Source organism: Pocillopora verrucosa, chromosome 7 (genome assembly GCF_036669915.1).
Source record: "Pocillopora verrucosa isolate sample1 chromosome 7, ASM3666991v2, whole genome shotgun sequence".
In the NCBI taxonomy this organism is placed as follows: Eukaryota; Metazoa; Cnidaria; class Anthozoa; order Scleractinia; family Pocilloporidae; genus Pocillopora; species Pocillopora verrucosa.
In genome coordinates, this window is record NC_089318.1 from 2,609,177 (window position 1) to 2,626,026 (window position 16,850).

Here is a 16,850-nt window from a genome sequence, read left to right on the forward strand (position 1 = left end):
GGAGTTCAATTTAAATCAGACAATAGTGCTCCCGAGCAGTTATACATCGATCGATATAAACTCGTGAGTGTTCGTTAATCCGTCGAGAAATGCTCGAGCGTGTTCGTACATCAATTGGTTGATGTTCGTGGGTATTGGAATATCAATCGATACAAGTTCGCTCCTTTCCGCTGAACTGTAGGTATTATGTTTTTACTCAAATGTGACATAATAGCGATAGTATCCGAGTCCACCTGCACCCTTGATCCAAAAATATGAGATGACATGCACGAAAATAAAAACTGGAGATTGAGATCAGTTTAAGAAGTGAGTTCGAAAAAAAGCGCAAATGAAAAACCGATAATAACTCGGTGTTTTCCCACAGGTGTCCAAAGAGAAGCACTCTGAAAATGTAGATCTGAACAAAAATATATCAAACCATGTCCTTAATACACTGTTACCATAATAGCTCTGTCCTGTTTGTGGCAGGATGAAGAGGAATTCGTCGACTAGCGCCAGCCCACTTTTGTACAAGATGCCCACTTCAAATGTAGCTTCCCGAGCACTGAGTTCGTCATATAAGAAGAATCGTTTAAAATTTTTACATTTTACTCCAAGAAATTTGCAACCTTACTAGGCCTTTTGCATGGCGTTACAGCAAAGATACATGTGATGCGACTAGCGTAACTGCATCACGCAATCGCCTTAAAGTCAGCTTTGCTCAAAGGAAACCATTTTAGTGACACCACGCAGCGCTTCACAGTTCCGTTGGACAAAACCATTATGACGCAAGCTTCGTACCATTCATACTGGCGCAGACATTGTCTTGACAACCTCGACGTCAAACAAACACCTTAGCTAATCCATCCGCGCCCGCGCTAGCAATGTACGGTCGATTGGGATGAAAAGCAACGTCGTATATCGCTTCATCAAATTTCTTCCGATGCGAGGTGATTTCTTGGACACAGGTTTTACTGTCCAAGTTCCACAGACGAATGGAACAGTCATGACCTAAACGGAAAAAAAGAGGTAATTTTATCGTGTTTTCGGTAAAATGCACAATATGTAGCTATATGAACATAATTGATAATGAGGTCTCTGCTAGCGTCAATCACGTTTCGAACCTCATGGGATGCGAGATTTTGACAACGATCATGTCGAGTTGTGATGATAAGAATTCATTTAAAACACCTTGTGTCAAAGAAAATCCGAGTACAACACAAAACTGTCAGAACTTAAAGCCAAACATCTCATCAAAGGATTACATAATTATCAACTCTTCACGACAGATTCACCTCACAGACACTACCCTGAAAGCTGATATTTCGTGTAATAGCCCCTCATTGAAACAAGCCTAAAATCCACAAAAAAAGGTACCAAAGATCTCTGTACCTGGAACATAAACGTTAATTTTTTTTTTACTTTCTCAAGAAAGGGAAATCTAAGAAAATGAGCCAGTACAGTTAACTGGGCTCATCTGAAGAGGCACTCAGATGTCGATTGGGTGCGGGATTGGGGAATACTGACACAGAAAATATCACTGCTGTCCTTACTTCCTGATAAGAGGTACAACCCATTGGGGTCCACTGCTAAGCTGGTTACAGCATCAAGATGAGCTACCATGGTGTGAATTTGTTTACCTAAAAAATAAAAACAAACAAACATCACACAACTGTAAATACAACCGCATGCTTATTATTCCTAGCAAAAACAATTTCCTTTCCTTAAAATGTTGTCGATATTAGACGATACAATCATAAATAATCCTGCACCGCAAAATCGAACGAAGACTGATATGCGCAACTTTATAATTCGAGACAAGGCACTCAGAAAAAAAAACACTTCGAATAGAAACCCTGATAAACATCAATTCTGCCCAAAATTGATCTTTCATTTCGCAGAGGACAATTTTGTTTTTCGATTTTCTTTTCTGGGAGCGTAAATGTTCATTTTGATCTTAATTGAAACCACCTTTACCTAATGAATATTGAATGAGGCTGAACAAAAGAAATCGATTAAAACACCATGTGTCAAATAAATTCAACTATCTCCTTTATCTAATCAAAGAATCCCTATGGCCAACTCGTGCAGAAAGCACTTAGTATAGAGATGAAACATGGTCGTGAACTTGTAATTATTGGTCTTGTAGCAATGCAAGGTTGCTCTTATCTTAAAAGCCAAGGTTCCGGAGAACCATGGAGAGACCCACAATCATGGAAAACATCCAACTCCGCAGAGTAACAAACGCATATAAGACCAAGAAAACAGCACAAAGTAGTATCCTGCGTTTATCGTCCGCTTCTGATCAATCCAGCCGCCAATGTGTACATAATTGAATTTAATCATAGTTCATGTTTTACATTAGATCATAAACAATCAAAGCGATCCAAAGTATTAGGTTTGTGCCTGAGCTTGATAAATTTTTTTTCACTTGGAAGGTGTACTTAAAGCAATGAAGATTGGTATAAATAGCAACAAAGCCTCTCTATCGTTTTCTGCGCGGATACCACCCTACTATGATTTCGTGTTTGGGCGAGTTCGGGACGACTAATTACCACAGTGTCTACGTATCGGAGTCCCCATGAAAACTCCTTTGCACCAGTTAAAAATAACACCTATTCACTAAAATTTTAACGAAACAAATATACTTGTGTACTGAACGGCAGGCCCGAACGGGTAAAATATTTCTCCCGTTCGGCTCCAACAAAGTCAGTATTTTACCAGAGGACGTCTGATCTGTGCAAAAGGTGAAATTACGTTTGAACCAAAAATGAACGCGATTTCATACATAAACGGGAGCGCGCTGAACACCACAGAAAAGTTCACAATTAAATTTTTCTTCTTCCTTCCTTAGAATCGGAATTAGAAACCACCCAATTCACCGAAAAGCGCGACTTTTTTCCCCTTTTTTTTGTTTTATTTTAAGTTTACGTCCACGATAGGAATTCCGGGGTCGGCTGGCTTTTTCCGGACCCGCTTACGTCAGCCTGTCCGCCCCTATACACGTCAGCTTTTAGCATGGTTTTCTTTTGGATTGCATGAGCGTGGCCGTACAGGTCAAATGATAAAACACGAAATGTGATTTAGAAGAGGCAGACTTTAATGATTCGAGAGCTTATGTCCGCTGGCAAAGAATAACACCATAATCTGTTCGTACACCCCAATTAGCACTTAAATATTAAATAATAAACCAAAGCGAAGAAAAAAATTTTTGCGAAAAGCATGCATTTATTGCCTGTTATTTTCTAAGTCTTTCTGTCCCGCAGTATCTTCAAAGAATAAGTTTTGATAAAATGTCCACTCTCGTTACATTTTTTCCTTAGAAAAATACAACACAACTGTCGCTAAATAATAAAGACAAGATTTCGCTTTACATTGTCGGGTGGCTTCAAAAAAAATTATGCACTTGTCAATACGTTTCAATTGCTTTTCACGTTTTATAGTTCAACTGGAAACACTGGGCGATTTCTATTTGGCGTGAACAGCTCTCGGACGACTTGTTTGAATCGACAAGTGCGCAACGAGTAAACGATCGGACTACACGCGCTGGTTAGATAAGAGCAGAAAAAGGCGAAGTATTTCAACCAAGGAACTGTGATATCTCTTCTCAGGCAAATACCAAGCGCCATTGCAGGCACGAAGCAAACGAAGTAAGTCACCACGACGATAATAATGTTCCGAGTGGTTTGAATTTCTTTTTTTCGGAGGAGGTCCAGCATTTTTTTGCCTTGAGAAGTGCATTCATCTCTACCAGTTAAGTCTTCGATCCGCTTACGACTTGCCTTGACAGACCGCCAGATAAGTCCACCTAAAACGGTTATCACAACCAAAGGGGCACCGAACAGGGCCAAAGCAACTTTCCAACCCCCAGTTTTATATAAAATTCGACGGTACTCCATCAGAGGCAAGTCCTCATAATGGGATAGAATTCTGTCGCGATAAAAACCTAAGGATATTATCAACACCGTACCCGTGACCCAGATAAGAGCGATTCCGCGGTACGCTTTTTTTTTGGTTTTCCAAGAGTGGTACCGAAACTTAAACGCAATGGCGCCGTAACGATCAGCCATTAGGGCCATGAGCGTCAACACGTTCAAGTATATGATGTAGTTATGCAAAGAAGAAAACACATAGGTGATCCACTTTCCTTTGAAGACATCCAGTCTGAAAATGTAAAAGCTCACAAAGAGCGGCATATTAACCAGAGAATTGAACAAATCGATCACCGAGAGGTTTACGATCAGAGCGTTCGGCACGGTGCGTAGATGTTTGAAGCGGTAAACTATGTAGCAAACCAAACCATTTCCAGCCACAGCGAACAAGAACATGGTTGCCAGGAAAACGAACTGAGCTATAGAAGTCGCCGTGAATTTTTCTTCCAAGTCGTTTGTCACCAAAACGGTGTCGTTCGACATGATTCTTCCGAGGAGAAGCGTAGATTGAAAGGAGAAAACTTATAACGGCTAGGGAGAAAAAAGCTTAACTATTGAGAAAGAGAGAAAGAGAGAAAGAGAGAAAGAGAGAAAGAGAGAAAGAGAGAAAGAGAGAAAGAGAGAGAGCTTCGGTTGCGGTTCGCCGGGTACCTCGAAATTCTTCTGTGTGTCTTAAAGAGTGTCCTAGAAGACTCATGTGTAGAAACTGAACGCCATCAAGGTCTTTTCAACTCATCTCAAAAGACAAGACACATTAGGGATCTTTGCCATCCTCTTTTTCGATCTGTGTCCCTAGAAGGCCACGTGTTTTCATTTCCGATTGCGAAGCAAATTTTACCTTCTAAAACGCTTCTTGTTTCTTTCAGGAAAGAGAAAAATTCTTTGTTAAAAGGTTTCCGCTTCAAACAAGGCCTTCGAATAAAGTGGAAGTAAGCCTTTGATGAAGAAATATTCACGCAAAAATGTTTTCGCTTTAAAAAGGTTCTTCTTCGAAACGTTTTCGTCGTTTCATTCATACTGATACGTTTGCAAATGCTAATGAAAACGAAGACTTTTAAAAGCGACTCCAAAAGCAGTCTTTGAATCCTCATAATGGAAACGCTTCTCTTCAAGAAATTGGCAGGTGAAAACGGAGGCCTTTGACAGTTCAATAAGCCAATCACATTCAAAGTGGTAGTTCAAATTAAACATCACATTCAAAGTTATAATAATAAATGACTTGTATTACGCAATTATCGATATTAAATTTTCAAGTTGTCATTCAAAGTCAGTTTCAGAACGACATAAAACAATTTACGCCTCCTTTGTCAGTCTTTTAATGCAAATTTTCCGTTTCTATCATAACTTGGCTATTCTTTTTTTCTCGGAAATTGTAGTTTTAATGATTAACTGATAATAAGACTTCGTGTCGTCCAATTCGGTCTGTAATCATACTGGTGAGAAACAAATCGGACCCTCGCGGCGCAGTCGTTCAATTTTGTTATCACTCGTATGATTACGAGTGATAGATTGCGTGAAGATTGAAGAAGATTAAAGAGTGAAGATTGCAGCTGCATAAGCGTCAATCAAACACAAATAGCCAATCATGAAACAGTTTGCCGTTTTATTTTCTTACCTGTGTTGTTGTCAAAGAAGCGTATATGTCGGTCTTCGTGCGCTGTGACTGTTAGGGGAAGGGTGGGATGACTAACTACTTTGTTTATTTGTGTAGAAGGTGAATTATCTATGGAAAGAAAGAAAAAGCAATGTTGCATAACTGACAAATCCTCAAGCAACTCAAAAGGTGAGTAGGTGAAAAATGTGAAAAAGTGAAAAATGAGTGGCTTCATCACAAGAAAATTGGGATCAATATCAGTATCTGGGCAACTGCCCACCTACCCCTCCCCTAATTCAATAACAGTCAATTAACAACAAGTTAAGGTTAATGTTGGGCTAAGGGAAGGGTAGGTGGGCAGTTGCCCAGAATTGATATTGATCCGAAAATTGTTACTAGCCTATCGGTTGTCTCGCTACATAACATCGTAAGTCACCATACAAATCATTTATAGAACAGATTTAACTTTTGACCTGAGGATTTTGAGCGACGAAGAAATTGGCTGATAGAAAAATTAGTGCCTTCGAGTGGGCGGCTTTTTTTTACTTACTGTATGTTTTTGCGCTGTCGAGTGAAACAACTGGTGCCGCTGTCTCCAAATCATAAATAATACATTGAGCAGATGAATAAGAAGCTACCATTTGTGATGTTTCAGTGCGGATGAAGTCCACCGACGTGGGAACACCACAGCCCTCTGTGAAGAAAAAGTCATGAGCACTTAGACACGAATTTCCTAGCCTATCGCCAAGGGTTACCATAACAGGATGGCGAGAGATGGATAGTTTTCCATTTAAATACTACGATTATTAGTTGAAGGAGGCGAGATAAAAGATTGGTGACACGGTTTTGACCTCAAAATCTTCCCTGCTTTACCAGTGGTTACCAAATCTCTAGAGTAGTGCGTCTCAAGAGGAGTGTCGTGCGCGAGAAAACTCGCTTGCCTAATCTATTGAAGCTATTAGAAGTATTCGGGCGATTTTTGGGGAATCAACTTATAAAACATCTGTGATTAGTACTTGAAACTTTAAAACTGATTTACTGTACCTTGTTCAGGAATGTAGCTATTCAGTAAAGGGGATTTTAAAGTCGGACTCCATAACCGACATGTTCCATCTGCCGAAGCAGAAAGTAACTGTAGCGAGCCCGTCTGAACTGCCAAATCCCACACTGCATCTGTATGCGCTACGAGCATGCCGCTGAGGTTTTCCGAATCTGAATAGGAACGATATAAAAGTTCATCTAAGAAACCCGTTGAATATTGTTACAATGGTGGGACAAGGAGAAATCGGATTCCCTTCAAAGCTGTCAATACGACCCGTTCGCATGCCAAAACTACGGGCTAGTCTGCCACCTCAAGCCAACTAATTTAACTGCATTCTACCACAAGTTCTAGGGAGAAATCGTAAACTATGGAAATACGATTGAAGAAATTTGTATCGCAGCCATTTCCCAGCCTTTCAGCACAATGAATAGCTTAATTTACCGGTAACAGGTTTAGAAGTGTGAATCGATTCCACGTTCAAAATTTGCTCAAAAGGTTGGAGTGAACTTCGTAAAACGCCAAGTAAATTTAAACTAAATAGTTTAAGTCCATTTCCCAGCCTCTCAGTACAATGAATAGCTTAATCAACCGGTAACAGGTTTAGAAGTGTGAATCGATTCCACGTTCAAAATTAGCTCAAAAGGTTGTAGTGAACTTCGTAAAACGCCAAGTAAATTTAAACTGAATAGTTTCAAATCTTGCGTGTCATCTAACGAAACAACATGGCCGTCTTCCTATTTTACTGACAGCTCTGACAAACTGGCTGAAGTGCGGGAAAACGCGAATGACCAACTCGCGATCGGTTTTAGCTTGCATCTGATTGGTGAAGAAAGTGGCGCGAATTTTCTTGACCAATCATCGACGGTAGTGAGGCAAAAACAGTACAATCATCCCACAATCCGTAAAAAACTTAGTTTAAAACTACTTTTACGATATTAGAAACTTACTATAAGGACCGTATGGGTCTATGTCAAGAGAAGGAATACTCCAACAGATGATGGTTGAATCAGCGCTGCCGCTAAAACACATCTCACTTGTAGAGTTGATTACGACTGAGAGGACAGGAGCACTACAAAAGAACAGCAGAAAACGGTTGATAATTTAGAACTAACAATATCGCTGGTGTACACCCTACCTTAAGCCGATTACTTCCAAGTGAGGCGAATAACAAATAATTATCTCCTTATCGCGTCAATACAATCTCAAGCGGAAACGTTATGAGTTGAGAAAAATGTCAACATCGAGACGGTGTTTGATTTAAAATCAAATTCTCTGAGCTGACCTTCCAGGAAATGCATGGCAGAAAGTGAGGAAAATTAATGATAAGTTTCTTAAAACCCACCTGTGTCCTCTAAATGTATAAATTGGTTCCACATCCAACACATTGTTCCTGAGAAAAAAACAAATAAAAACGTGTAAAAGTGTTGTCCAACCACCGGCCATGCTGGTCCTAATTCGTTACTTTTCCTTTAAAAATTTATTACTGTTAACTTTGAGTAGCAAGGATTGACATGTAAAGGGCTGCTTCTTTCTATTATTATTATTATCATTATTATTATTATTATTATTATTGCTGATTTTACAAGTAAACCTCCTCTTACTTTTTCTGTGGAACAGTTTTCTGAAGATTCCATAATTTAAGTGAATGATCTTCTGAGGCTGTTATAAGAGCTGATTCAGTCGGATGAAAGTATAAGGACCTGATGCTATCAAAATGACTGCAAATAAACAGACAAATATAAAGTAAATTGTACAGTGTGATAAAATATGAACAATCCTTGAAGTGACCGACAGGAAAAGAACAAAAACTACAAAAAAAAAATCAGAACAAAAAAATCAGAGCAAAAAAGTCTCAAATACTTTCTACTTGGATTGAATAGGTCATAGGTTGTTCCCTAATATCATCTCTCCCTCATCATCAAAATCAATTCCACTTCCCCTTCCTACCCAATCTATAAAGATATATGATATGAAGATCAATTCCCCTTTCCCTTCCCACCCAATCTACAAAAATCATTTTCCTATGAGCAAAACGAACCAGCAAATATAAATACCTTCTTAGCGTGAACTTTGGGCTCCATGTTTTCCTGAACTCTTCCTTTGTGTTTGGCTAAAAACAAAACATATCTATGCAGTTAGATTACTGGAAACAAAAAAGAACTTGAAGGAATGCCTTGAAATTGTTAACTTTAACCAAAAAAATTTTTAAAACAGTAACAATAATGGTAATAATGTTAATAGTAATAATCATAGCACAAACCCAGCATTATGATTTTCTTAATGTAGTTGCACGTACATAGTCTAAACAGATTGACAGCATGCAGGTAATCACCCCTTTAATGAAATCACTCTGTTTTACAGACAGTTCCTTCTCAGCATCGAAGAAAAACCTTGAATTTCAAGTTGAACATACATTGACACAAGTGTGTTATCCACTCACCTCGTAAGAGAGAGCTTCTGCCTCGTTGGTAACAGTTAAACTTGCCAATTCACCAAGACCCAGGGCACTCTCAAATGGTTCATCCACAGTGGCCATGGGTGTGGTCACAGAAGGCTTACCCCCAGCACTTGCATTCCCTGGGACAGAAACACTTGCAATAGGTGGGATCTCAGATGTGGCACGAGTTCCACTCAGCCGAACTGGTGGAGGGACATTAATAATGGCAGGTGAAGGTGCTGACTGAGGCATTTCATCCTCTCCTTCCAAGTTGGCTAGCATGGCTTGTAATGCTGACCTTGGTGGTCCTACAGGGAAAATTTAAATAAAAAATTCCACATTAAAAAAAAAACCCATAGAACTCATTCCACATACAGTAATTATTCCCCTGCCCACCCTCCACTTTGCCTTCAACCCCTGGGACTCCACAACAAGATGTTCCCATTTGAGACCTTGTTGTACCACATTCTCGTTCAAAACATTTTACTCCCATGGTGCCTCATTACCCAGGAGTGTGAATGGATTCCAACAAACCTAGTACCCAAACTGTTTGGGAAGCAAGACAAAATGCTTAATACCCCAGGTTGCTACAATAAGCTGCAGCAGTGTGAGTCATCTTACACTTTCCCAGGCCAGGAGAGCTAAGAGGGCAACAGCAAGCAACCCACTGTCTGCAGCCATCATCCCCTGCCCATTCTGCCACTGTCTCTTGCCAGCATGGATTGGATAAGCCAACCGCCTGTGCATCCACAGCAGAAAATATCCCCCAACCCTTGGATGACCCCATTGCTTAGCAGAGGCATCAATCATCAACAGGTAAATTTATCAATCAAAAATAATCAGTAAAAGAACTTTGTCACTTACTCTTTTGACTCTTTTTAGTCTTTCTTTCTTTCTTATACTGCTCTTTCAACTTGGCCAGCAAGTTTGAATCAACTCCCCATTCATTCTAGAATGCAAAAGAAAAACTGCAACTTGAGTAAAAAATATTAACAAACAAATTGAAACTTATATTTTTTTTTAAATAACCTAACCCTAACCTTAACCTTGCAGACATATAGTAAACAGCTTTCATCACTTAGATTTGTTGTGTGGACATTTAATAGACCTAAAAAACATCTTTCAAAATACTAGATATTCTTGGTCATGTGAATAGCTGCTACACAGTTGTGGTAGGCTGGTATTTGTGCCAATGTTCCAGGGTAACATGACCTCAAGTCAGTGCACACTCCATTAACATTTTAATCCCTAACATCAGTAGGCATATTCTCCATACAGTTTTCCAGACATTTCCTATGGTACTGACAAGGAGAATTTGTTAAACAATCAAGAGCTTCTTTAGTTACTAATTATTTCCTTCATTCTCATGGGCTTAACGAGTGATTCAGGGGTGATATTGTAAAGAGAAATTATACACCAGTCACTCTTAGGGGTTAATGGGTTAAGGGAAAGATTCACACTACATGACACAGTAGAAGTACTGAAGCAATAATTTTTAACTGACTGTGTAAAACAGACCACAGCTGAGAGCATCTACCAACAATAAGATCATCAGTGACTTATGGTCAGAGTTTGTAATGAACAGTTATTCTCAAACCTGGAAGTTATAGTTTAAAATAATGCATGTAACTGCAGAGTATTTAACAAAACAAACCTGAGTGTCAGACCCATCTCTGGCATCTACAAAATAAATATATCACCACTCATTAATTTTGTTTTGGGAAATAAAAGAAATTTGTATAAAAGAATTTAAATTGTTAATTGAAAGTTTCTTCACAAGGTAACTTCAAGCTTAAGCAGAAATAAACCATCAAATCTATGAAAAGCTACAAAAACTAGAATCAATTAAGCCAAGCGCAAAGAAAATGTAGGAATTCACTCTCTAGTTCTCTTGGCTATTGATCATTTGTTACCCTGATATCACCATTAAGCACAATGTATTTTCGGAATGGCCAGAAAGTGCAGTTTAGTGTACAAACACAAATGTAAATTAAAACAAGCAAGAACTACAATTCTTACCTTGAGGGGCAGGGTATTCTCCTTCCTCTGGCATATTAATATCCATATCTTCTAACACAGCAGTATTGTCTTCCATTTCAATCACTGTTACATCTGTCTCTGAACCAGAATCTTCACCCATCACAAAATCAAATTCGGCCAGTGCATCAGCAGTTTCATCATCTACGCTGAGCATTTCATCAACAGCATCTTTACTCAAATCTTGAGAGAAACAACAACAACAGTTCACTATCTTTCTCTGTATAACTGATACAGTTGCAATACTATAATACATACAAGTATTGTATGGTTCAATTATGTGGCTAAATGTAACCACGTTCAAGCAAGACTCAAAAAGATGACAGCCAGAGGTGATAATTTGTCTTGTTAAATATCATAAATCAATTTTGTTCACTTTTGCTTTTCAGTGGCTGTTACGATGATAACTGATGACTGATAACACCATGAAACAAAAGAGCAAGTTTTGCTCTGACCCTAAGGGTTTGCATCTCACTAAAAAAGGCAGCAGAACCACACCTTGTTTGGCTCTCTTGCCCATCCTCCGTCCTAGTCTCAAGTCATCCCTGTCATCAGATTCGTCATCAGCACTTCCTCCATCATCATCATTATCATCCTCATTATCTTCCTCATCTTCCACATCATTTTGCAGGAAGTCAAAGTTGGCAAGTACTGCAGCTTCTGTCTCAAGATCATCCTCAATAGGTGCTCTTGAATTCACAACAGGTCGCACTGGCACCCTGTTGTAGAACAAAATTAGTCCAGAAAGAAATTTTAACAGATTACCTTTGCCTTTTAATTCCCAAAACATAGTGATGAATGTTGGGTTGAGCACACCATCTAAATTATATTTGCTGCTGCACCCTAACTTAATGACTCATATGGTGAGCAAATCCTTGTGAAGTAAACAAGAAAGTTAAAAAGCTCTATCAACCATGGACAAAAAGCTGGAACACAAATTTCTGTACCGAAAATCTGCCTATCATCATCCACACAAAACTTTCAACAAAGTCACTAAAACTGTTGAAAGTTTGGATTTCTTTGCACTTTAATGCAATAAGTTTCCAAGCACATGTTATATTTCCAACATACAGCCATATATTTGGTTTTCAGCCATACAGCACCAAACATTAGAAAAAAGAATCTCCAGTGATACAAAGGAGACCATAGTATTGCCCGGATCACAGAATCCTGTTGGTTAAAAAAATGATTTGGTTGCCTTTGCCACTGTTATTTTTGTGGATTTACTTTCACTGAAAAACTTACTTATTTATGGTTGAGAGGGATTCCTGCTAATATTACAATAATGGGGTCATAAACTAAGGAAATGAGTGAATACCACTTTTTTTCAACAACAAGAGGTGACAGTAAAAGAGACGGTTAATTTTATGGAGTGGCTACATACAAGTTTCCATTATACTGTGGTTCCACTTCATAATAATAATGATAATAATCCCTTACCGTTTCCCAGAAGTTATGGGCAAAGCACCATCAGATTCTTCATCTGGCAACTTCCTGATGATGCCGATCTCATTTCTTTTTGGAGATCGTGCATGCTCTTCAATTACTGCATATTCATTTCCCCTGCTTTTACCAGAAATACCATTTGGCTGGGGGTGATCTGGTGCAGAACCATCTGCTACTGACAGACCAAGTATAGATCTCACTCGCGAGGAGCGCACATCCAAAATAGTATCTGTATAGCCAACCTCCTGAAGGTATCTACAAGATGATGAACCACAATTAATAAACGATAATCCCTCTTCTGATAATCCCTCTTCTGCTTATAATACATTTGATTTTGCCTTTATTCCATAGCCTTTATGTTATCATAATCTCAATTTGGGACCATGGTAACTAAGTTTATTCCTTAAAAAATTATTAAAAGTACAATTATCACCAATTTGAAAAATAAACTATCCTTCTGAATGGCTTCCCAATCTGTTCAATTCCAAAGCCTGAATATAGTGTTCTCCTTTTCAGGCAGTAACCGGTAACATTTACCACTTGTTGTACCTCTTATTACCATTTAAAATTGCTTGGAATTCTTGAAAATTCAACAGGTAAAAGGATTGCTTTACTGGTTTGAAAATTTATTTTACCTGTCATGCTTAAAATAAGGGAGAACACGGTGAATATTGTAATGTACTTTGCCCACTACCATTTATTAACCTGTTAACCCCTCAGAGTGACTAGCATCTAATTTCTCCTTACAATATCAAACCTGAATTAGACATAAAGGTGACAAGAATAAATGAAATGATCACCCACTCAAGAGGCTCGACTTTCAACTAAATTATCCTTGTCACTGCCATAAGTAATGCATAGAAAACAATATAGAGAATTTACATGCTGATTTTGGAGTCTGAAGGTTAAGGTTGTTCTGTAATTTGTTTACAGTTGTGACCAAATTTTATAAGCACAATTTAATCCACAGCCAAGTTAAAGTGTGCATGCTGTGACTCTTGTTCCATTGCACAGAGTGAAAGGTCACAAACTTGTTGCTATCCCCCATTATTAAGACTCATCTGCTGGCATTTTCCTATCTTAACCCTTCAAACCCTAACATCAGCATTCATATTCTCCATACTGTTCTCTATACATTTCCTAAGAAGCTGACTGAGAGACTTTGTTCAACAATCAAAGGCTTCTTTAGTTCATGATCATTTCCTTTATTCTCATGACCTTAATATGTGTCTCAAGGGTGATAATGTAGAGAGAAATGAGATATTAGTCACCCTAAAGGGTCAAATGGCTACTTTAACCAAAGTAAAACTTACTGTCTAAGTAACTGTCGACCCTGTCTCCAATTTACAACTGGTTTTGTGTTATTGGTGTTGCTATCCCTATGAGCTTCCTGGTTCACATTCTCCTCTTCCTTTGAAATCTTTTCTGGTGACACTTCTGTACCATATTTAAGTCTGTGATATTTTGCTCTGCAAGAAAAGAAACAAAATAAATTGGTTAGGGATATGAGCGTATGGAGGGATGAATGGCAACAATGATAAACATGTTACAAGTAACCAAGTAAATAATAATAATAATAATAATAATCACTGATACCTTTCTTGTTTCAGAGCATATTCCAACATCTTGATTCTCCTAATCAGATCATGTTTAAGATTCTCTTGTCCTTTCCTTTCCCCTTGTAGAAATGCAATACGAGCCTGTGAAAAGATTGCACTAATATCAGTAATTCCTCCTTCAAAGTGTGCAAGTCCTTATTTCCTGTCAATAAGTTAAGAGCCTTTAGCATTAAATAATGGTAATACTCTCTGGCTGATAACTTTGACGAGCTCATGTGATAGAGGATTAAATCTTTAAAGCAGAAGAACCTCTGAGATGCGCTTCACGTACAGTGTTACTGTATGTAATTTAAGCGCATTGCAGAAGTTATTCCATTTTACAGATCTTAATCCTCTACTGTAACAAATTTTCTCAATTCAAATACACTTGTTATTTTCATAACATATCTTTTAGTTTTTTTTTTATTTTTATTTTTGCTTTTCTTAGCTTTTTTTGTTCTTCAAAACACAGCCCTGTTGTTGTTGTGAATGAGGAAATTCTACCACTTCTACCACTATCACTACTACTACCACCTTCAATTCCTTAAGTATTTATAGGTAAAATTTTAACAAGACATAAAAAACATTCTGTATCTAAATATAAACAGGTTTTTTTCAAAAGCAAAGACAAAATTGCACAAGATAAAAATAACCAGGAGATATTTTCAAAAACACAAATTCTAAATTATTTTAATTGGGATCAATAAGAGGGTAATAAGCTTAAATTAAAACCTTGAACATAGTAACACTTATAAAACAAATGAAATTGATATTAAGAACTTAAACAGACAAATTCAAAAATATATAAACACCAGATGAGCAAAATATATAAACAAACAAAACTAAATCCACAAAAATAGTCAGGATTTAAAAAACTTGTCATTTCAATCTTGAGTCAATTAAGAAACTGTCAAACTTTCAAATGAGATAAGCCATTTCTTCAAAAGTAAATACATTTAAGGGTAGAAATAACATTTTTTGGGGGGAAGCAACAGGTCTTTGTTGATCAGAGATTCAAGAAGCTTTGATCTTGAACCACTGGTGATGCTTAATAATTCATTTAAATGTTATAACTCATAATCCCTCTTTACAATAAAAGTCAACTTGACTGAAAGTATTGTACAAAATATCATTGATTATTAGCATCTGATTATCTTATGAATAGCGATGTATTTAGATCACTGTTGTTTGTAAACAAAACTGATAAAGCTATATGCATCACAAGAGCTATTTATTTAAAAGTGTTAAAATATCAGTCGGGCATAAGATTTGAATAAAATTTAGACAAGTATTCCTCTGTCACCTCTGAATTTTTCAAAAATGCACTGTCTAAAATGAAAAGAAATATTTCACTTTTAAAATATTAGTTATATGAACACTGAGAATTTATTTCAAACATGATCGGTAATTTTTCCAAATAAATATTCACAGACAGTACACACATGCGGAGTTTGGTCCTTTGTCAAATGTTAATCAACTTGAAATAAACCCATTCAAAAATCGACCCTCACAAGAACAGAAATAAGCCTTTCAAGCGAATTCGAATACGTCCAACCAAATTTACGTCCAGGAAATAAGATCAGTCTGTTTTTTCAAACATGGGCAAGCTAAGGGGAATTCAATTATCGAAAGAGCATTCGAGATCGTCTAGAAATGGCCAAATTTCAAGATACAAATTACATGTACACAAAACTTTTCATAATCATTGACCTTAAATACTCCACAACCGCTGAAAGAACATTTCTTTTTATTCCAATGACGGTAAGTGTTTAAAAGCCAATGAAAGTAGCATCAATTGCTACTTTGTCGAAATTTCCTCTCTGGACCAATATCTGTAGATTCCACCAACAGGCGTCGATCGAGCGATGGAAGGACAACCAGTTGCTAAAAATTTTAGGCTCTATACTAACTAATATTCTCAGAATCCTACATAAAGAAAAATAAACATGGAAATAGTGCTTATTCGATTCAGTTTCGGTTAGAAAATACTGAGAGAACGCTTCAGAAGTAACCGAAAATTGGATCAAAACACCGACACGATAAGCAAGAATCGAAGCTCATTTTGTAGACTGACTTTACTATAAACGAAAATAAGTACACAACTCTTTCCTCCGATATACCGCTTTGATGTAACAAGGGTCGCTTTGAATGACAAAAATGATATTCGAGGAACGTATTTAAGTTAAAAGGTTTCGAAGAGGGACCAGAAAGTCGATTTAAGTTTACCTGCAATTCTGCTTTCTCGACATCCCAATGCGCTCGATCCATCTCAAATCTAGCCCATTCGTGTTGAATGAAGTGCAAAATTCCCGGTATTGTATACTTTGTTCCTGAATCATTCTCTGGGATCTGAGAAGACACCGGAACTTTTCCTCCATTGTCGTTTTCCATGTCACCTTTAACAAGTTTTACTCCATGAATGCCGCCATTTACTAGCTTTTAGCACGCGACAATCGATCGGTGCAAGAGGCTCCTCGAACCCGCCAAAGAAACCGTCATTCGATCTTCCATTAATTTCCACTACCGGAGCAATGCAGGTTCCTTAAAGATGTACGCAGATGAATATACCTTCTTTCTCAGACTGGGTCAAAAGCAAAAGCGAACCTCGTCTTGAAAACCGCTATCTCGATGATAATCCCCTCTCAAAAATGGAAGACATTTAGATTGCCCTCACTGAAGATCACATGACATCTTCTCTCTACCATCATCCTATCAAATTCCTGCACACCGGACTACGAACATTACCGAAGTAAATCCGGAGATGAACCGAAGATAAACTTCCGCG

General features: G+C 37.8%; 2 protein-coding genes across 2 annotated transcripts; both read right to left on the reverse strand.

Annotated features, from left to right (window-relative positions):
• Positions 1 to 390: 390 nt before the first annotated feature.
• Positions 391 to 16,749, reverse strand: LOC131771944 (striatin). Its single transcript, XM_059087815.2, has 18 exons — positions 16,292 to 16,749; positions 14,064 to 14,167; positions 13,781 to 13,936; positions 12,462 to 12,722; positions 11,520 to 11,740; positions 11,004 to 11,204; positions 10,639 to 10,664; positions 9,849 to 9,933; positions 8,988 to 9,292; positions 8,602 to 8,657; positions 8,149 to 8,265; positions 7,890 to 7,937; positions 7,495 to 7,616; positions 6,550 to 6,717; positions 6,056 to 6,199; positions 5,527 to 5,634; positions 1,533 to 1,619; positions 391 to 990 (listed from the first exon to the last, which is right to left on the reverse strand). Exons 1-18 carry the CDS (start codon positions 16,454 to 16,456, stop codon positions 821 to 823), a joined length of 2,544 nt encoding a protein of 847 aa, XP_058943798.2. The 5' UTR covers positions 16,457 to 16,749; the 3' UTR covers positions 391 to 820.
• Positions 2,988 to 4,935, reverse strand: LOC131771943 (neuromedin-U receptor 2-like). Its single transcript, XM_059087814.2, has one exon. It carries the CDS (start codon positions 4,392 to 4,394, stop codon positions 3,417 to 3,419), a length of 978 nt encoding a protein of 325 aa, XP_058943797.2. The 5' UTR covers positions 4,395 to 4,935; the 3' UTR covers positions 2,988 to 3,416.
• Positions 16,750 to 16,850: the final 101 nt, after the last annotated feature.

Excerpts from the sequence above, each read along its gene's own strand:
- LOC131771944 (XM_059087815.2), bottom strand. The coding sequence starts at position 16,456 with ATGGAAAACGACAATGGAGGAAAAGTTCCGGTGTCTTCTCAGATCCCA. Across the intron at positions 9,934-10,638 it reads GAGATGGGTCTGACACTCAG|AATGAATGGGGAGTTGATTC; the intron begins GTTTGTTTTGTT and ends TTTGCATTCTAG. Across the intron at positions 8,266-8,601 it reads CCAAAGTTCACGCTAAGAAG|TCATTTTGATAGCATCAGGT; the intron begins GTATTTATATTT and ends GTTTATTTGCAG.
- LOC131771943 (XM_059087814.2), bottom strand. The coding sequence starts at position 4,394 with ATGTCGAACGACACCGTTTTGGTGACAAACGACTTGGAAGAAAAATTC.